Source organism: Nothoprocta perdicaria, unplaced genomic scaffold (assembly GCF_003342845.1).
Source record: "Nothoprocta perdicaria isolate Ctin4 unplaced genomic scaffold, notPer1 scaffold_0, whole genome shotgun sequence".
In the NCBI taxonomy this organism is placed as follows: domain Eukaryota; kingdom Metazoa; phylum Chordata; class Aves; order Tinamiformes; family Tinamidae; genus Nothoprocta; species Nothoprocta perdicaria.
In genome coordinates, this window is record NW_020454092.1 from 1,696,590 (window position 1) to 1,715,546 (window position 18,957).

Consider the following 18,957-nt stretch of genomic DNA (forward strand, 5'->3'; position numbering starts at 1 on the left):
ATCCTAACAGGCAATTTGTCTTCTTTCAGCTAATCACCAGTGTGAGACCCATCAGTGGCAGTGTGCCAATAAACGATGCATCCCGGAAGCCTGGCAGTGTGATAGAGAGGATGACTGTGGGGACAACTCAGATGAAGATAGTACTCACTGTGCCAGTAGAACTTGTCCTCCAGGCCAATTTAAATGTGATAATGGCCGCTGCATCCCACAGTCCTGGAAGTGTGATGTGGATGACGATTGTGGTGACAACTCTGATGAGCCATTCCACGAATGCAGTAAGCATATGGCTGTTGTAAGCATTTAGCTGTAGCAGCTACCAAAAGGAGAGCAAGCTATGTTACTTTATTTTCTAGAGGTTAGATATTTCTTGGAAAAGACTGTTTCTGCAAACTGTCATTATATATTAGAGTGCTGGAAAAAAGGAGAAGCTATATGGTACTGTCCTGCTGTCTTGCTCCTGAAGGTGAAAAGACTAATAACCTGCTGAGCAGGTTATCACTACTGGTGTGCTCTCACTCTGACGTCCCTGAGGTCAGTAGGGTCCTTTGCTTGGACCATAGAAACATTTGGTGAGAAAAGGTGGAAGTGTTTGTGGAAGCAGTGAATGCCTTTTCACTGATTTTGGGTAGGAAAGAATAATAAAGCCAGATGACTTCCACAGTTCGTCTTTTGCAACCAAGATAGCAGGTAACTCTCTTTAGTAGGAGTGCTTGGCTGTGCAACAGAAGAGATTTTAACGTCAGAATCGTTTGGCAAGAGGAGCAGCTCTCTGGTGAGTAATGGAGCTTTCTTTGACAGCTGGCTCTTGTGTTTCAGTGGGCCCTGCCTATCGGTGTGACAACCACACGGAGTTCAGCTGTAGAAGCAACTACCGCTGCATTCCCATGTGGGCAGTGTGCAATGGGAACGATGACTGCAGGGACAACAGTGATGAACAAGGCTGTGGTATGTCTGGAGAAGGAGGTCATTTATACATAACCTTGTGCCGAAAGTATTCCTCCAAGATGGAAACACCTGTGGGGTTTTTGTTGTTGTTCTGTTTTGTTGATTGTTGTTGGTGGTTTTAAAAGTCATCTTAGTACTAATGCACCTGGACATGTATTGTTTGATACCAGTTAATTACACTGGTAGTTACTTGTCTTCAGAAAAAATATCGGTGGAGCAATTCAAGCTCATATGTTTATAAGCCGTGAAGATGAGGATTTTATTATTTTGCTTGATATGTCATCAAATGAAACAGGAAATATTTCTGCCTAAGCAAATTTTTATTCTAGATAACTAAAACTGTCATTGTTTACAGTTATTCAACTTACCTCCTACACTGTTGAGACATTAATATGGGAAATTTGTCAATTTTTTTCCAGACCTTTGCATTTATTTTGAAATGCCTCTTTCACACAGAACATAGAGGGTGTCAGATCACTGTTACCAGAACCAGAGAATATTCAGAAGTGCAGCACTCTATGAAGGCAGCATCCTTTTCTGCTTATAGAATTATAAAAATGTTTGTCTTTCTCTGAGTCACTAAAAACATACTCACCACTCAGAGAAAAATGCTTTCATTTCCTAGGGCTCTTTATTTGTAGGCTAATACAATCCCTCTATCGTTTACTCTTTCGTGCATAGAGAAAGGTGATGGTCTTCTGTGGCCCCCCTCACTCAAGTAATTTCATTTGAAGGAGCAATAATCATAGTACAAGGTTTCTTTATGGTTCCATTCCAGTTCCATATAATTATTTCAGCTATCCCTTCATCACTCCTCTATTACTTGACCCAGTTTACGGTATGAAAATCTCTGTTGACTTCAATTATTTTCTGTGTATTGCACCTCGTCCAAAGACTGTGCTAATGTTTACTGGCCTTGTTTTGTTGGCTGCAGAGGATATGACTTGCAATCCTTCTGGAGATTTCCGCTGCGACAATCATCGGTGTATCCCCCTCCGCTGGAAGTGTGATGGAGATAATGACTGTGGAGATGGGTCTGATGAGCACAACTGCAGTGAGTTTTTTCTTGACACTCACAATATAGTTCAGCTCTAGACTTAACTAGCCTCCTGTTTCTTAAGAGAACAGGTCAGATAGATAGCTTTTAACTGCAGCCATTTTCTTGATTCACTCTATTGCCTGTATTTTCATATCTGCACTCTCATAGTGCTATCTCAATGAAGCATTCTGGATGCATAAAACATTAATAAGTTCAGTCATCGTAATAATGCACATTGCCTATTTTCTGCTAGGAAATACTATCCGAGTACATTGCCTTATGTGCAAATGTAAGAATTTCTTTAGAAATAAATTTTAAAGAACTAAAGACACTTTTTAAGCAATGAGCATGGATTACTTTCTGTATAATTTTGTGTTGAAAAAACATCTGCAGTGGAGTGTCCTCCTCTTTGTCAGATGAGACAACGTGAAATGTTTAGTATAATGTAAGGAGTATGCAGAGATGCTATTCTAATATAATTTAGATACCTTTGTGATTGTATCGCAATATCTGCCAGTATTGCTTTTGTCTGTTTTAATGAGGCTTTTTAATGAGGATGCTTAATTTTTTAGCTGAGGAAACTCACAAATGTGTTCTTTTATTTTAATTGAAGGTCCTCGGGAATGTACAGAAAGTGAATACCGCTGTGACAATTTGCGGTGCGTTCCTTCCAGGTGGATCTGTGATCATGATGATGACTGCGAAGACAATTCAGATGAACGTGACTGTGGTGCGTATTGTCTTTGGATGCCACATCATCATGTGTACACAGTTTTGCTTGTGATGTGATAAATTATTCTGCAAAATGATCTCTTATGGAAATTCTCTACCAGAGGAGAGAATACCACCAGTTTTAATAGTTGAGATTTTGCAGTTTTTAAAGAAATTGTTGGATTTGAAAATTAGACATTTCAGCTTAATTTGATGACGAGACATATCAACAGATACTTCTGCATCTTTCCAGAGTTGAGAACCTGCCACCCAGGTTATTTCCAATGTGAGAGTGGACACTGTGTTGCGGAGCGCTTCAGATGTGATGGAAATGCAGATTGCCTGGATTACTCTGATGAAGCAACTTGTCGTGAGTTTCGAGCTTTGTAATTGGAGCTCACTGAGCTCACTTCCAGAGAGATTTGTGCTTATGTTTAAATTTAAGTGACATGACTCATCAGAGGTACTTATTCCTGCAACTGTCAGTGATGCCTGAAAAAAAATCAGAAGTTTGATTCTGCCTTTTCATGTATGGGTTGCCATTTCTTATTGTAAATGCATTCATAATCTTCAAAGTAAGAGAAGAGTAACTTCTCTTACTTTATTGTTCTCATGAACCTGAATTAATCAAGTTAGAAACAAGGTTTCAATCCTTGCAATCTCTTTGTCACCGTAAATCCTTGTAGTGCCTCTTAGTCTTTTTCCTTCTAAGTAGAGGAGGCTATCGAAAGAAAAATAACATCATCATCATCTCCTGAATATTTTTCAGAAAAAAAAGCTAGAACTTTCACTTTAAAAATGCCTCTTTTTCTTTTCTTCAGCAACACGATATCCTAATGGCACATACTGTCCACCTATGCTATTTGAATGTAAAAACCATGTGTGTATCCAGCCATATTGGAAATGTGATGGTGATAATGACTGTGGGGATGACTCTGATGAAGAACTTCACCTTTGCTGTAAGAAAGAATAAATACAGTAAAATAAGCAACATTGCTCACATCCATGATAAAATCTCTACTTACAATAGAGAGAACAAATACTGCATGTTAAATATTTTGTTTTCAATGGAATTTCTCAGAGATTTCATTCAGGATGTGTGTTGAGAATTTGCTTCATTGCTTTACAGATGTTTGTATATGTAGTTATCAAAGTAATGGGAAACACAGCAAAGATGTAGGGACATTATTCACTCTTTTCAAGCTTAGTGTGTAAAATATGATCATTGGTTTACTATTAAAGAGATATTTTCTGTACATTTTTTTAAGATACTTGGCTTTTGAAGCTCTTGGGTGAGTCAGAATATCTTTCTAGACATTGGTGAGAAATCCTGACTTCAGCTCTAAAATTGTGGGATGACGGAAGTATTAATAATTAATTAGCTTAATTAGCTTGTTGGTTTTTTTGTTCAGTTTACTGAAGTAATGATGTTACCCTTGAAGTAAAGGCTTGACATAAAATCCCAAGTTTTATGTCCCATTTAAGGAAATGTGGAGGTAATTTACTTCCTGTTTGCTGAAATGCCCCCACAGTACATTTTAAAATAGAGGAAAAATGCCATTGATTCAAGAGAAAGTGATTGGGATAATTTGTGACTTAACAGTGTTGTTAAAGTATGACTAACTTGATCTCTGTGGTTTCAGTGGATATTTCTTGTGAACGTCCATTCCGTTTCCGGTGTGAAAACAATCGCTGTATATACAGCCATGAGCTGTGTAACCAGGAAGATGACTGTGGAGATGGAAGCGATGAAAAAGATGAACACTGTATGTTTATATAAAGTAGACAAAATCCAATAATTTTGATATCTTTAGTGTTTGATAACAGCAAAGTCCTAGAGCTTTGCATGAAATGAGTGAAACTGTGATTATTAGTACTGCATATTTGCACCTCTCAATAGAAGTAGCAAAAATCAGGAATCATTTCCCTCAAAAGTACAAGGCATGGCTTTCAAAATAGAATTATAGTTTATTGCAAACAATGGTTAAATTGTGACAATTTATTATGAACTCCATTTAAAATGATAAAGAAGGAAGTGGTTGGTTGTATCTTGAAATAAGGATAGGATGGGTAACTAGTATTTTTTTAAACAAAGAAATGTCTTATTCTTGACACATATATATGTTATATTACATTATGTACTACATAGCTTTTTTTTTAGGTCCAAATCCCCCAGAAGCTCTGTTAATACTCCATATAGAGTTCTGCCCTCAGATACCTCATATAACTCTCACTGTGTTGATTTTGTATTATCAATTTTAATTATGTTTTTGATCACTTACTGATAATATTTGCTGGCTTTACTGCACAGTATTTTTTAAATTTAGGTTGCTAGTAGCTTTTCAGTCTGAAGTAAATGGTAGTTTGTAGTAAATGCAATTTTATTAAGCAATACTTAATAAAAGGAATCTACTTTTTGCCTTTATAAAAAGGAGACTTCCTGAATCACTCTTGTCCTCTTGTTACCAGTTTATATCTGCTTGCTCATCTGCAGTGTTTTGGTACTGTATAGCTGAAATTGTGACACAGGAATGTTTACCTTCTCAACTCTAGGCAGAGAACCAACCCCAAGACCTTGTACAGCTGATGAATTCAAGTGCAGCAATGGAAATTGCATTCCTTCACATTATGTGTGCGACAATTATGATGACTGTGGAGACCATTTTGATGAAATGGGCTGCAGTAAGTAGTAATATCAATAGAATATTGCAGAATTATTGAAATAAGAATTTCTGAAACTGAAACCAGTTTCAGAACTGGTTGAAACTGAAACCTCTATGCTTTAGAATAAAAAGCATGATTTTAGTTAGTCTGTGCTAGAACTATCCTGTTATTCTTGGCTGTATTTTTAATTTTGTTCTTCAGGGAAAAAGTGTAAGAAATTCAATTCCTCTAACTCTGATGCCTTCAAGGGCAAGGCTGCCAAACTATACACTGGTGGTTTTACAGTTCAGCATACTTGCAAAGCACGTGTAACTCAGCGCTTAGAGCACAGACCATTTTGCAGCAGCTAGTTTCTCAGTTTCACATACCATCTCAATGGTCTTTAGATAATAGAACACAGTGGAATGACTTGATGAAAATATGAAAGTTAAAAAAAAAGAATATGACACAGTCCAAATCAAAACATTTTCTGGCAGTCAGCCTTCTACTGTTTGTGCATAGATGCGAACACAGATCAAGTGATAACATTCAGATTGTTTCCAGTATCAAATACCTGGATTATGGAGAAAAGAGAAAGTCAGTACGTTTGTGTACATTTAATTAATTTATGTTTCTACTTATCTTTAAAACTGAGGTATTTATGTTTCTACTTATCTTTAAAACTGAGGTATTGAAACGTAATTTAACTACCACTTGGAATTAGGTGTTTGAAGAAGATAATTAACCTACTATAAAAATTTTGTAATACATTTATTTCTTTTTTTTTCATATTCTGTCAACAAACATATATTTTAATAATTTCTACGTAGTTCTGTGTTTCAAAGTATTCCACATATAAATAGAATATGTCAGAATCAGGATAGTCCTATATGTATGTTGAGAATAATATAATTTCATTATCTATTAAATATTGTGATTACATATTATTCCTGACTTCGCTTTTCTGTTATTAGCATGTTTCATGGGCAGTGACCTTTATTGACTTGAGTAGGTGCTGCATGGACAAGATGTCATCTTTAATTTACCAGTATAAATAATGTAGGATCCGTATTATGCATGATTGCAATTGAGAATGTTTTCTGTTTAGGTGATAAGGAAGGAACTGATAGTTAGAGAAGGAGGTAGGTGAGAGAGGTAAGGTAGAAATGAGACAATGGCCTTTTCAAATCTCTTAGAATGGCTGCTTCATATTGGTGGTAACATTGAATTCTGTTTCTCTTAAGCAGGGTGCTTACCATCTTCTCTCGGTTAGCTATGCCTGAGACCCAAAAAGAAAGGGAAAAAAAAAGCAAAAAAAAAGCAAAAAAAAGCCATATTTTATTAATTGAGAGTTTCACTCAGAAGGAAACTGACTTCACTCTTGAAAACAGTTTTCAATCAGACAACAATCTTCAAAGTTATATTCTCCTTACCCTTTTATTTTTTGATTATAATTGTATGTTTATTTTTTTTCAGATCCTGGAACAGAACGAACTTGTGCAGAAAATATTTGTGAGCATAACTGTACCAACTTGAAGGAAGGTGGCTTTATCTGTTCCTGCAGGCCAGGGTACAAAGCCAGTGAACTTGACCGAAACTCCTGTGATGGTATTTTCTGTTCCTAAACATTTCACTTATTAATATAACTACTCATTCTTGCATTAAAGTAGAATTTTTATACATTCACCAGATGTTTTCTGACACATTTTGCTGCTGAATACTGTTTTTGAACATGGAGGCATCATTCATGAAAGAACTGACTTTTATATTTAAACCTGTTTGGGGTTTTTGGTGGCTATAAACAGACGTGTTGCTGTCTCATTGTTGCATGTTTTTGCAACTGAAAAGGAATAAATTTGCTGGGTCTCCTTAGTGAAAGGAAACTTAGAAACGTTTATATTCTCATTTCATTCTGTTTCAGAACAGACCTTTAATAAAGGTTTGTTGTGCCATGTTTTAAACTTAAGAATATGCAGCTAAAATATGATGATGCATTTACCCAAAGGACAGTATCACTCAGTATCTTCATAGGTGCCATTTCAATGTATTTCAACAAGAGCACTTAATACTTCTTTTAGCAGGTCTGTTGCTCCCAGCTCATGTGGACAATTTGAGTGATTTTATTAACCACTTTCCAAGACCATCTTCCACTTTCTGTCCTACTGGAATAGTGATTTTCTTTTTTTGAGGGAATAGGTACCTTTACTTCAACATTTCAAGTAGAATAATTCAAGTTGAGTATTCTCTTATATCTGCATGTACTCATGCATTTTCTTTTATTTCCTTGATGATTTAGCCCCAAATATACATGTTCAAAAATGCCTCTGAAAAATGACCTGATGAGCAGGAGCTATGCAGCTGATAGGAATCTGTAGCTAAGACTAAAGAAAAAATAGATGAGTGTTAAGGAGTTCTGTTATAAAAGTGATTCTGACTTTAAAGGTTATTTACTGGATTATTGATCCTTTCATTATGTTAGGAAGACAGAAGCCACCCATTTCACTGAGTGACTAGTATGTGACTAGTATGTGGAAGACTAAACTCTAGGTATCTTTTTTCCACTCATGTGTAGATATCAATGAATGTGAGATCTTTGGAACATGCACCCAGGACTGCAAAAATTCCAAAGGAAGCTACGAATGTTTCTGTGCAGATGGCTTCAGGTCTGTGGGTGATCAACAAGGGAAACAGTGTGCAGCCAATGGTATGTTAACTTGATAACAAGATCGATTGCTACTTGCAAAGCACCCTGATCAGTATAATCCTTTTTTTTTTTTTTTTTAATGGGGGATAATGAGAAGAAAAGTCTTTTTCTTTTTTTCTACAGCATAGAATTATCTTTGTGTGTCTGTTCCATAATCGGGAAGTCCTCCATCTCTGCTTCCAGTTGCAAGCCTTAAAAATAATACTTTGAAAATGGTTTGCATACTTGCCTTCCTCTCCCCTGAGAGTTTTTGTAGACAAAAGACTATTTATCCCATGGTTGTCATCAGAAGGAAATGAATGCTGCCTGTTAGCCCCTGTTCCTGAGGTTTTTAGATTTTGTCTTCAAAGTAATGCATCAGAAGAAACTTGCATTAAACTGATACAATTAAAGGTACTTTGATGACAGATTGCTATTCATTGTTCCTGGAATGAGGTACACAAGCCAAATGACTTTGGCCTGTGCTTAGCTTCAGTCATTAGCTTTTCATCATATTTGGTGCAGTGATTATAGTACATGACAGTCACTGAGAAGATAAAGACTTGGTTCAGAAAGCAGTAGTAATAAAGAACTGAAGAAAATAGGGGAAAAAAAGGTGGCAGTCTAGCAGTATCATATTAAAATTGAGACAATATTATTTACAGATATGTACTTGCACTTAAGCAGCTTTAAGAAGCACATGATAGGAACATAGTGTATTGAGTCCACTAGTGGAATCTTCAGAATAGAGTGCCTGTGACCAAAACTGCATCCGGCAGGAGTTTTAAAACTCTTGATCTGTGGGTGTTCAAAACACACACTGGAGTTCAGTTCTCATAAAACAGGCTATGGAGGCGAGTTATGCACCATTTAGCCCCATAGCAAATACCTTGTGACCCACACTAGGAAGGTTTAAGAGCCCATCCCAGTGAGTGTCCTAACTTCCAATATATATACTGCTGTACTAGGAATGCTGTATTTTATACGCTGAATTGTATGTTTATTAGGGAATCACTTGTCTTACACAGTAGTTGGCTGTTCTTATGAAAGGAGAAATCAAAGTAGAACTAAATATTTTTATTAAATTTTATCACTAGCACAGTGAGCCAGATGGGACAGGTACCTTCTGTAGTTAGGTTATTAGGACACTGAAAGTAACTCAAAATTAACCTGTGTGTAGGTAAGAGAACATCCATCTGAATATCAAGGCACGTGAATTTAAAGCTTTACAGGTAGAAGAGCTGAGAGAGCTCCCAGCTCAAGTAACAGACAATTAATAAATTGTTGCCAAAGTTGCTCCCCATATGGTGCTCCCCAAAGTGCAAAGCCACGTTTGGTGAGCTGCATAACATACGCCTGCATTCTCTTAGCAAGTTGTGAGGTACTAAAATGATAATATTGTGGTATTTAAAACCTTTTGTGATTTATTTTCATAGTGATTGCTACTATGCCTAGTCTCTGGTCAAGAAGATTCTACTATGCTCCAATGTTAAGCATTTCCAGAGATTTTCACTAGTTTTGTAAATCTATGTATTTCTAATAATTCTGAAGCTACAGAACTGGTTCTATTCCCCTTCTACCTCTTATCTATGGAACCTGTGAAAACCCCAGTTGAGTTGTGACTGTAAATGATTTTCTGTATTTGTGGTGTTGTTTGTTTGTTTATTTTTGAGGTAAGTGCAGAAGTAAAACTTAAAATCATCTTTCAGGTAATCCTCCATTGTTGCTGCTGCCAGATAATGTGCGGATTCGAAGATACAATATCTCATCAGCGCAGTACTCTGACTACATTGACAACCAGGAGCGCATCCAAGCTCTAGATTATGACTGGGACCCTGAAGGGATAGGCCTGAGTAAGTATGTGTGACACATCAGTAGTCAATCAACTCAGTAGTTGGTTTAAAAAGACAGGATTTTACCGGTTAGATTTTTAATTTATACTGGAAATCAAAATCAAACTAGATTGATTAGTCTGGCCAGACTAGTCTGTCTGGCCAGAATTGGTTGAATGCGCCCTTCCTTTCTGCTCGTTGTTTTGCATCAATGTATTTCCTTTTAATGCTTTTAATGTTTATTATAGCTAGTTTTCATTATTTCCTTTTATTTTACTTGAGCTGTGGAGTTGTGGCTCTTTGGGATTGAGCAATAGCAGAGGGTTGCTAAAATGAGCCTCTTTCTTCTCTCTTGCATTTGCCCATTCCCAGTAAGGTTCAGGTCTTGCAAGGACTAATCCTTATATTAAACAGGAATGGCAGATTCTGAGTAGATACTGATATTATCTTGTACTGCCTCTTATTGGCTCTCTAGCCTTTTTGCCTTTACACAGGGCCACTGTACTGGACCTCGTATGCTCTTCAGGGCATTTAATAATCTAAACCAGTCACAAGATCCCGTTTAAAAAAAAAAATGGTCAAAGCCAAGGCCCTTCATTCTTTAACAATGTGGTTTGCAGTTCTCGATAATGTAGGCCAATATGATTGGCCTATGTGATGTGCATCTTACTCATGATATTTATGGCTTAAGAATTTGATAGCTTTAGGATTTGAGCATTCATGTGATGTGATTTCATTGAATAGGCAACTCTACATTTTGATGAATAGAAAAAATGTATCTCTTATCTTGACATAAGAACCTCAGAAAAATTAGAGTTTTCAAAAAATATGGAATAACTAGACTTTAACAATTATGTGCTTTTTTTTTTTCTTCTTTTTTAAGGTATTGTGTACTTCAGTATTCTGGGACAAGGCTCTGAGTTTGGATCCATCAAGCGTGCTTATCTGCCCACATTTGATAGCAGCAGAAACAATCCTACAAAGGAAGTTGACTTGAATCTCAAATACATAGTTAACCCTGATGGGCTAGCTGTTGACTGGGTAGGAAGGTAAGTGTGTTGAAAGGCTAGAAAAATACAGCACAATGATTGTGTCAGGCGTTCTGATCTGACAGTGCAAAGTCTGGTCTCAAGGTAAATGAGAAGAATTGCAAAAAGTTGCTTCCGTTTACCCAGATAGCAGGTAACTAGGTCAAATGCATGTTCATTACTGCATCATATAATCTCTGAGGAAGCCAGTGCTACTCAACAACCAGCAGATCAGTTGTGCATCATTCAGGTGACAGTACCCTGGCCTTTCTGTCAGATGGATCCTCCTCCTGACTCAGGTAAGCAGCAGAGAAGAAGCTTCCTCTGCTGTGGAAAGGAAACCTTCCCAATGCACCTTCCCAGTTCTTTCCAGCCTTTTGCTCTATGGGATGTTCCCAAAACAGAAGCAGCTCGAAAAACTGATGAATAAATGTGTTTGTTTAAAAAAAATAATATTTTTGTAGTTGTGTGTGAAAAAGTGTTTCCTCATCAGTGCTAAAACATGGAGATTTACTAAAATCATTAGATCACACTGAGTTGTAGCTGTTAAAGGATGTGGTGGACAGACATAGTTGTAATTTATTTTTTCTAATACCAAATTAACTAACCATGAGCCTAGTGTTCATAGATAGATACTGGGAAATGTGCTAAGGATTCTGTTTGAAACTGAATAAATTGAGTTCTCACATGAATTGCAAGTTTGCAGTAGCACTTTTATGAAAATGCTTTCACAAGGAATAAGGGACAGCTGTAAAAATGCTGACAGATGTCGAAGATAGTGAGCCTATGGATTACCTTTCCTGAAATTGCCTATAGCTAGGAATTGGATGTTCCTGACACAGTCTGGATGCTTCAGATTTAAAATGCTTAAATATAATCATTCAGTCAATAAGATGAATTCTTTATCATTTTATTTTAAAAAATATATATTAATAAAAATTTATAAAAAAATTATAATGATTTTATTTACTGTTACCTTGCAGTTGTTTTGATGTAGTTTTTCATCTTAAAAAGATTCTCTTATTCTTCTCCAAGATATTAGATAATTACTTTTGGAATACTTTGCATTTTTTGTACTTCAGGCATCTTTATTGGACTGACGCGGGGACTAATCGCATAGAAGTGGCAAAGTTAGATGGACGGTACAGAAAATGGCTTATATTTTCTCTACTGGATCAACCAGCAGCTATTGCAGTCAATCCAAAGCTTGGGCAAGTATTACAGGACTTCTCAAAATTGTTTTCCATACTGTTTGATGACCAAAGATAAAAATCCGCACTTTAAAACTTTAGTGGAGTGACAGAATAGCAAAGGCAGTGATTTCCATATTAAATTCATAGAAGTTGCTAGTATCATCAATGAGGCATTTGTCTTCATTAATGTTAGGAAGCTTGTATGCATGGGCAGTTTATTTATTTGTGTGAGTGTTTTAGGGTTAGATATCAGGTAGATACTTGTATTGATGATAACACCAGGGAGACCAAATAAAGAGCTCCTTTTTATAATTCTCTGCCCACCACCTTTCTGAAATGGGGAAATTGATGGCAATCTGTCTTTACCACCTCCAGGAAATAAATACATCCTTCTTGGGTGAAAAGCAATTTAAATGTTTTAAGTAGTTTTACATCTTAGAATCATAGAATCATAATGATTGGAAAAGACCTTTAAGATCATCGAATCCAATCAGAATAGGCACAATCATAGCAGGCACACCTGCTAAATCTTGTGCCTAGGTGCCTCGTCTACATGTTTCCTGAACATTGCCAGTATTAGGTGTATTACTGTATTTGGTGATCGATCACAGGATACTAGGATATGTCCTTCTCTTGGCTAGAGTATGTCCATGCACATCCTCCTAAGTCCTTAATGCAGCTCCTTAACTCTGTAAATTTATAGTGAATGATAGATGCTGAAAGTGGTCACAATCACTTTTCATCCACTGCAAAAACTGATATTGAAATCCAGAATCAGGACAAAGGATTAAAAAAAAACAAAAATTCTTTGATATTTCTGAAACATATTCAGTGAACTCTGCAAGTTCTGTAGGCTCAGTTGTGAACTGGAACCTTCTGAACAGCTTTTAGCTTCACACCTGACTTGTTCCATGAAGTGTCAGAAAATGATCCCAGTGACCAAATTCCGAGTCATGTTAATTTGTTTTTTTTTCCAGTCTCATGTATTGGACTGACTGGGGAAGGCAGCCAAAGATTGAATGTGCCTGGATGGATGGCCAGCAAAGACAAATTCTGGTGTCTGAAGACCTTGGCTGGCCCACAGGTCTTTCTATTGATTATTTGAACAATGACAGGATTTATTGGAGTGATTCTAAAGAAAATATTATTGAATCAATGAGACCTGATGGAACTGACAGAACCATAGTGTTACATGGAGGTAAGAACATACTATTCAGTTACTAATAACTAAGTTGTATGCTAATAAGCACTCAGCCTTCACAAATGGAGCTTGATTTTTCAAGATTACCTTCCCTTTGAGTTAGCTTTAAAAAAAAAAAAAAAAAAAAGCACTGGTGGTATTTTCTGCTGCTTTACACTGAAATAAATAGCACACCAAGTACAAGGCTCACAGTGGTTGGAACTAGGCACGCTCAGGATAACTAATATGACCAATCTGGAGGATTCTTGCTCTTTTATATGTACTATTAAGCAGTCTGATGGTAGAGTGGCATGAAGTGATCAGTCATGTGGTCCTACATATATTGCTAAAAATATCTGAAAATCAACTTGTTAGATGAAATGCTAAGCTGAAGAATAATCACCTACGCTGCTGGAGATTTGCTGGCTGATAGTTTGTTGTTTCGTTCCTTTGAGAAGTAGGCAGTCCATACAACCTTGATGTCTTTGAAGGCCATTTATATTGGATAGCTAAAGAACGAGGAGAAGTCTGGAAGAAAGATAAATTTGGAAGTGGAGAGAAAGTAAAAGTGCTGACTGTAAATCCCTGGCTCACTCAAGTACGCATCTATCACCAGCATAGATACAATCAGTCAGGTAGGTAACCAGCATCCTAGATGAACCATTCCTTCCCATCTGATCTAAGTTAGTAATAATGTTTGAGGGGAGGGAAAAAAAGAAAAAGTAATATTCTGGTAATAAGAACTTCTTAGTAATATTCCAGTAATATGTCTGTCAGCAAGTGACAGAATGTATTTCTGAAAGTATAAGAATGGAATAGGCTGCCAAGTATTTATCTACATATCCGAAGCTATTTTGATGGCTGAATACTACTCCTTTCTCTTTACAGTCTTTTAGTAGTTAGCTATTGCTAAGTGACACAAGGGGAATCTATAAAGGTAGCATATAAAGTACTGCTCATTTAATACTGCCGCCAAGGAAACTATTTCAGGTTTGATACGTCTGCAGCAAGCACAGTGGGATGTTCAGAGGGACACAGGCTGTTCCAGCACACCCCTCCTTAGTGGAGAGATAGGCCTTTGGGAGTCGGACAGCTCTGTGGTGCTCGTGTCCTGGGAATGGTCTTTATCTTCATCTTGTGCTCCTCTGTCTCCAAACAGCCATGGTCTCTTTCTTAGGAAGAATGCAAGAAAAGACAGACAGAAAGTTTTGATATAAATTTGATATAAATATGAGAATCAGTTGTCTTAATGCTTACATTTGTTTAGATTTTTGATGTGTGATTTTGATGAGGTATATTACTACTTGTGAAATCCCCCTGCTGTATCCCAGCACATGCTGTGTTGCTTATTCAGCTCCCTTTATCACATTTTATTTCAGTGCCTAATCCTTGTAAAGATGTGTGCAGCCATCTCTGCTTGCTGAGACCAGGGGGATACACCTGTGCTTGTCCTCAAGGGACTCGGTTTGTGGAAGGCAGCAGCACCGAATGTGATGCAGGTAGAATAATTTATCAAGCTGGAAGTAAAAGCAAAGAAAGCTTTCGTTTAGAAATACAAATGCTTTGCTGAACTAGAAATATGGAGGCATGAGCTCGCTGATAGAGTAGAAGGTTGGTAGGTTAGGACAGCTGGCTTTTATTCTCAGCTGTCATGAATTTTTATGGTCACCTAGTCCTCCTTATACAATGTCTTTATGTCTCATTTTTAAAGTGCATATAGAGCTATCACTCCTGCCAGATCAGACCCAGACACCAGACCTGAGATCAAAGTGTTTGTTTGTTTTTAACTCCAAAATACTACATTTTAATTTTCCAATGTACTCATTTCAGAACTATGCAATTTCTGACAAACTGTGGTTTAACAAAGTGTGACTTACTATTATGTACAAGGTATTGTGTGATCGATATGGCAGAATACAGTATAAACTTGCAAAAAGCTTAAATAGCTCGTAGTGTGAACAGAGATGACTTCTGGATAGTTATCTTATGTTGGAAATCCTTTTAAGCGATTTAGTGCTTGATTGTTGCATTGCAGCAGAGCACTCGCCGTGCTTCCAGAAGCTCCAAGAAAGCACTTGGCCTTTTCTGAGAGGAAAGAGGATATTAATGCAGGATTTTTACTAGTCTGCACCCTCAGCTTCCTGTCACGAGGGTGGTAACCAGATGTCTTTGCATTTATCCTTGAAACATACCTCTATTACATACCCTTAAAACATAAACATACCCTTATTACATTATGTCTGACATCTCTTTTACACACAGCTTTACATCTGATTTATATTTTGTTAATAATTGATCATGCTTGCTCTTACTGCCGCAAGGTGAAGCTGCAGAAAGAGGAACTGCTAATATGATGTATTAGGCAATGGACTTAGGATACGCTGTTACTTGGATGAATAACACTGACTGCCCTTGCTATGTGCTGTTTATTGCTGTGAGAAAACACTATTTTATTTTAATTGGTGCTACCCTACATAAACTGCCTAGAAATTAAGAAAAAGAATTTATTTTGAGAAAATGGAAGAGACAACAAATAATCTATATAACACATGTCTGTATTTTGTCTCTTTTTTAATTTACATTTTGAACTTGATCTTAAGAATTTTGTTTGTTCTTTAATTCTGTATTTCTTTCTTAGCCAGTAGAATATGTCTGTCATAACAACCATACTGACCAAGCATAATTTTCTATATTCATTTACATTATTTTACCATTTTCTCATATTCCAGCCGAGGGAAAACAGAACGTAAGACCCCCGTATCTCCCTTTTGCGATCCCATTTAATTGAAGAGAGTTTTACCTGTAAGGAATGTTATAAGAACAGACATTCTCTGCTTCTGGCTGATTTAAAAAAAAAAATTCTTCTCTAACTTGTTCATTGAGAGTGACTGTCAATGGGCATCCTTAATTTATAGCCTATAATAACATCTAAGACCCAGAGCTTTTTCTGTGTCAGCCACGCTTTTATGACAGCATATCCAGAGTTCTTACCAAAGGCTAGTGCGATTTATGTTCCAAATTTCATTTGTTTTTCACTGGATTCATTATCAGAATAACATCAGAACTCTTGGAGGGTCGTGATCATGAACAGGCTTTGGTGCTACCTGGTATTTAGCAGCCAGTCAGCCTGTGCTCTGGCCTGGCAGAAAACTCTGAGGTTTTACTGTCAATCTTGCTATTAGGATGTCTGAGAGTTTAGAGTTCCTCTTGTATGCACATTTTCTTCACTAATTTTCTTCATAAAGAAATGCATCACAGCCTGTTACCTCTCTCTGAATAACCCTTTCTGGCTGGATAAAAGAGTTTGAGGCAGAGAAGGTAAAATACTGCTGTATTCTGAATGGAAAGTATTGAAGAAGGAAAGGGATGAATGAGAAATTGCATAGGCAAAAGAAAATACTGCTTATGAAAAAGATGCACCTTTTGAATTGTGTCTGCATACTTTTACTGAATAACCCATTGTTTTGCAAGAACAGGTTTTACTTGGATTGATAGATGATATGTGTATATGTATAATAGTAACATGCATACATGCTATTAAAAACAAAACTACTGCCTGCAGTTTTGTATATGCAAATTTTGCACAAATAACCAAAATATAGCATGGTAGTGTTTTGCTGAAGATGACTTAATAATGTATATATGACTTGGATTTTTTGCAGCCATTGAATCCCCACCAACAATGCCACCAGCATGTAGGTGCATGTATGGAGGAACATGTTATATAGATGAGAGTGATCTTCCAAAATGCAAGTAAGTCAGTATGTTGATATGGTCCAAGTTCTGGATCAGATTGTGCTGATTTAGTTTCACAAAAGAAAACAACTCTTCAAAATGCATCAGAAATGCTTCAGAAGATGTTATGTCTTTGCAATAACATGTTTGTAGCTATTACAGAAAGAAACATATAAGCATAAAATAATCAGCAAAAAGATGTATAAAAGGAGAAAAGTAGGCAAACCTCTCTGAAGTGTCTGATAAAAGCTGTGCCATAAAATTAAAACAGGAAAGAAGTCTGCTCAATGAATAGCATTCCAAGTTGCTTAGAACAGCCAGCAGATGCCACTGATGCTCCACTGAAGCAGAATCTTTGGCCTGCAGTTACTTTAGTTTTCTAACTCAGCACTTTTTATGTCCTTTTTTGATTCTGAGCAGATAGCAGATGTATTGTCTTTAGGTTTTTATTTTATTCTCCAGGGAGTTTAAATTTCTATCATGTGAGTAAACATTATGGCATATAATAATAATATAATATATAATAATAAAGGTGATATCTCAGTCTTAATAAAATTAAAATCAGTCAGCTGTCCTACTTATATTTACAGGTGTTCTTATGGCTACACTGGGAATTATTGTGAAATAGGATTGTCAAAGGGAGTGCCTCCTGGAACAAGTAAGCTTCAATTATATATTACTGTTGATACCTTGAACTAAGACACGTATCATACTGCAATATGATACTTGTTCGTGGTCAAACTTATAATTGTCTAGGCTCTTTTTAATACTAAACTCTGCTTTAATTTTTGTATATTCTTCTGTCTTTCATAGCAGCAGTTGCAGTGTTGCTGACAGTCATACTAATCATTATAACTGGAGTGTTAGCAGTGGGAGGTTTTTTTAACTACAGACGAACAGGCTCCATTTTACCAGCTCTTCCAAAACTACCCAGGTATGTTTCAGGCTGCCAGAGCTGTAATGCTTGTACACTAAAAAATATGCCTGTGGCTGCATATCTCTGGAAAATCCAGTTTGTTTCCCATGTGCTTGTTGTGTTGGAATATAGTGATTTCAGTGCTGCAGCAATTCTAGGGGATTTTTGTTTCTATGAAATATCGTAGTCAGTCATATCTTGTAACAAAGAGCTGTTTTCAAACTGTTCTGCATTACCAATTAAAGTGTAAAAGTTCAGCCATATAGAAGACTTCACCTGACAGATGTATGGTAGGGGATTCAATTCAAAAGGATAAAAAAGACTATAGTTATTGTTTTAATTTGTATCTAAAACTTTGTTATGATCTAACATTGAAAGACTGAACTCTTCTGCAACATTGTATTCATCTATTTAAAAACAATATGAGGCATGAGTAGTGAACTTGAAATGGAGATTTCAGGTTTTTTGTCAATGTGGCTTGGTTCACATTTTAACCTTCTTCCATGAGTTTGCCTTAGTGCTGCTGTTGGTTGATCCCTCATTAAACTGTTAACTGTTATCCCTCATTAAACTTTTCTTGGAGAATTAAGTTATAACTTACATGTTGCTCTCAACATGGGTCTCATCCATGTGCAACACTCACGGATCAGATATGCTACTTCTACAACATGTCAACTGGTCCCTAGGGGCACGGATAGTGGAGCATGCAGGCAAATGAGCAGCTGAAAATGAGAGCTTTAGCGTAAATCAATTCCAGTGAGGATGTAGAAACAGAAATATTACTGCTATGCTGCTATCTTCTTTTAGGCTAGTTTTAACAATAGGAGCTTGAAGTTTAACTCTGCAGTGAACGTATAGTTGTCTTTTTCTGAGGAGTCATGTGCTCAGTTTTGTGCAGAAGGTCCTGTGTTTGGTTGCTCACTCCGATCTCTCACTGGTCTTGTTGTTTTAGCATGATCAGAAGTTCCAACATTTCTTAACAGTGAGGGTGACAGGGTCCTGGAACAGGCTGCCCAGAGAGGTTGTGGAGTCTCCTACTTTGGAGATGTTTA

At 36.8% G+C, this 18,957-nt stretch overlaps 1 protein-coding gene across 1 annotated transcript in view; it reads left to right on the forward strand.

Annotated features, from left to right (window-relative positions):
- The window catches only part of LRP2 (LDL receptor related protein 2), a 103,454-nt gene that overhangs the window by 80,771 nt on the left and 3,726 nt on the right, over positions 1-18,957 (forward strand). Inside the window, exons 56-74 of the mRNA XM_026047885.1 lie at positions 30-275; positions 817-945; positions 1,880-1,999; positions 2,598-2,714; positions 2,949-3,065; positions 3,517-3,654; positions 4,339-4,461; positions 5,249-5,377; positions 6,815-6,946; positions 7,911-8,042; positions 9,731-9,874; positions 10,737-10,902; positions 11,964-12,092; positions 13,052-13,272; positions 13,710-13,889; positions 14,634-14,753; positions 16,917-17,007; positions 17,580-17,647; positions 17,803-17,923. Coding sequence (XP_025903670.1) covers positions 30-275; positions 817-945; positions 1,880-1,999; positions 2,598-2,714; positions 2,949-3,065; positions 3,517-3,654; positions 4,339-4,461; positions 5,249-5,377; positions 6,815-6,946; positions 7,911-8,042; positions 9,731-9,874; positions 10,737-10,902; positions 11,964-12,092; positions 13,052-13,272; positions 13,710-13,889; positions 14,634-14,753; positions 16,917-17,007; positions 17,580-17,647; positions 17,803-17,923 — 2,623 coding nt within the window. The remainder of the gene's footprint in view (positions 1-29; positions 276-816; positions 946-1,879; positions 2,000-2,597; positions 2,715-2,948; positions 3,066-3,516; positions 3,655-4,338; positions 4,462-5,248; positions 5,378-6,814; positions 6,947-7,910; positions 8,043-9,730; positions 9,875-10,736; positions 10,903-11,963; positions 12,093-13,051; positions 13,273-13,709; positions 13,890-14,633; positions 14,754-16,916; positions 17,008-17,579; positions 17,648-17,802; positions 17,924-18,957) is intronic.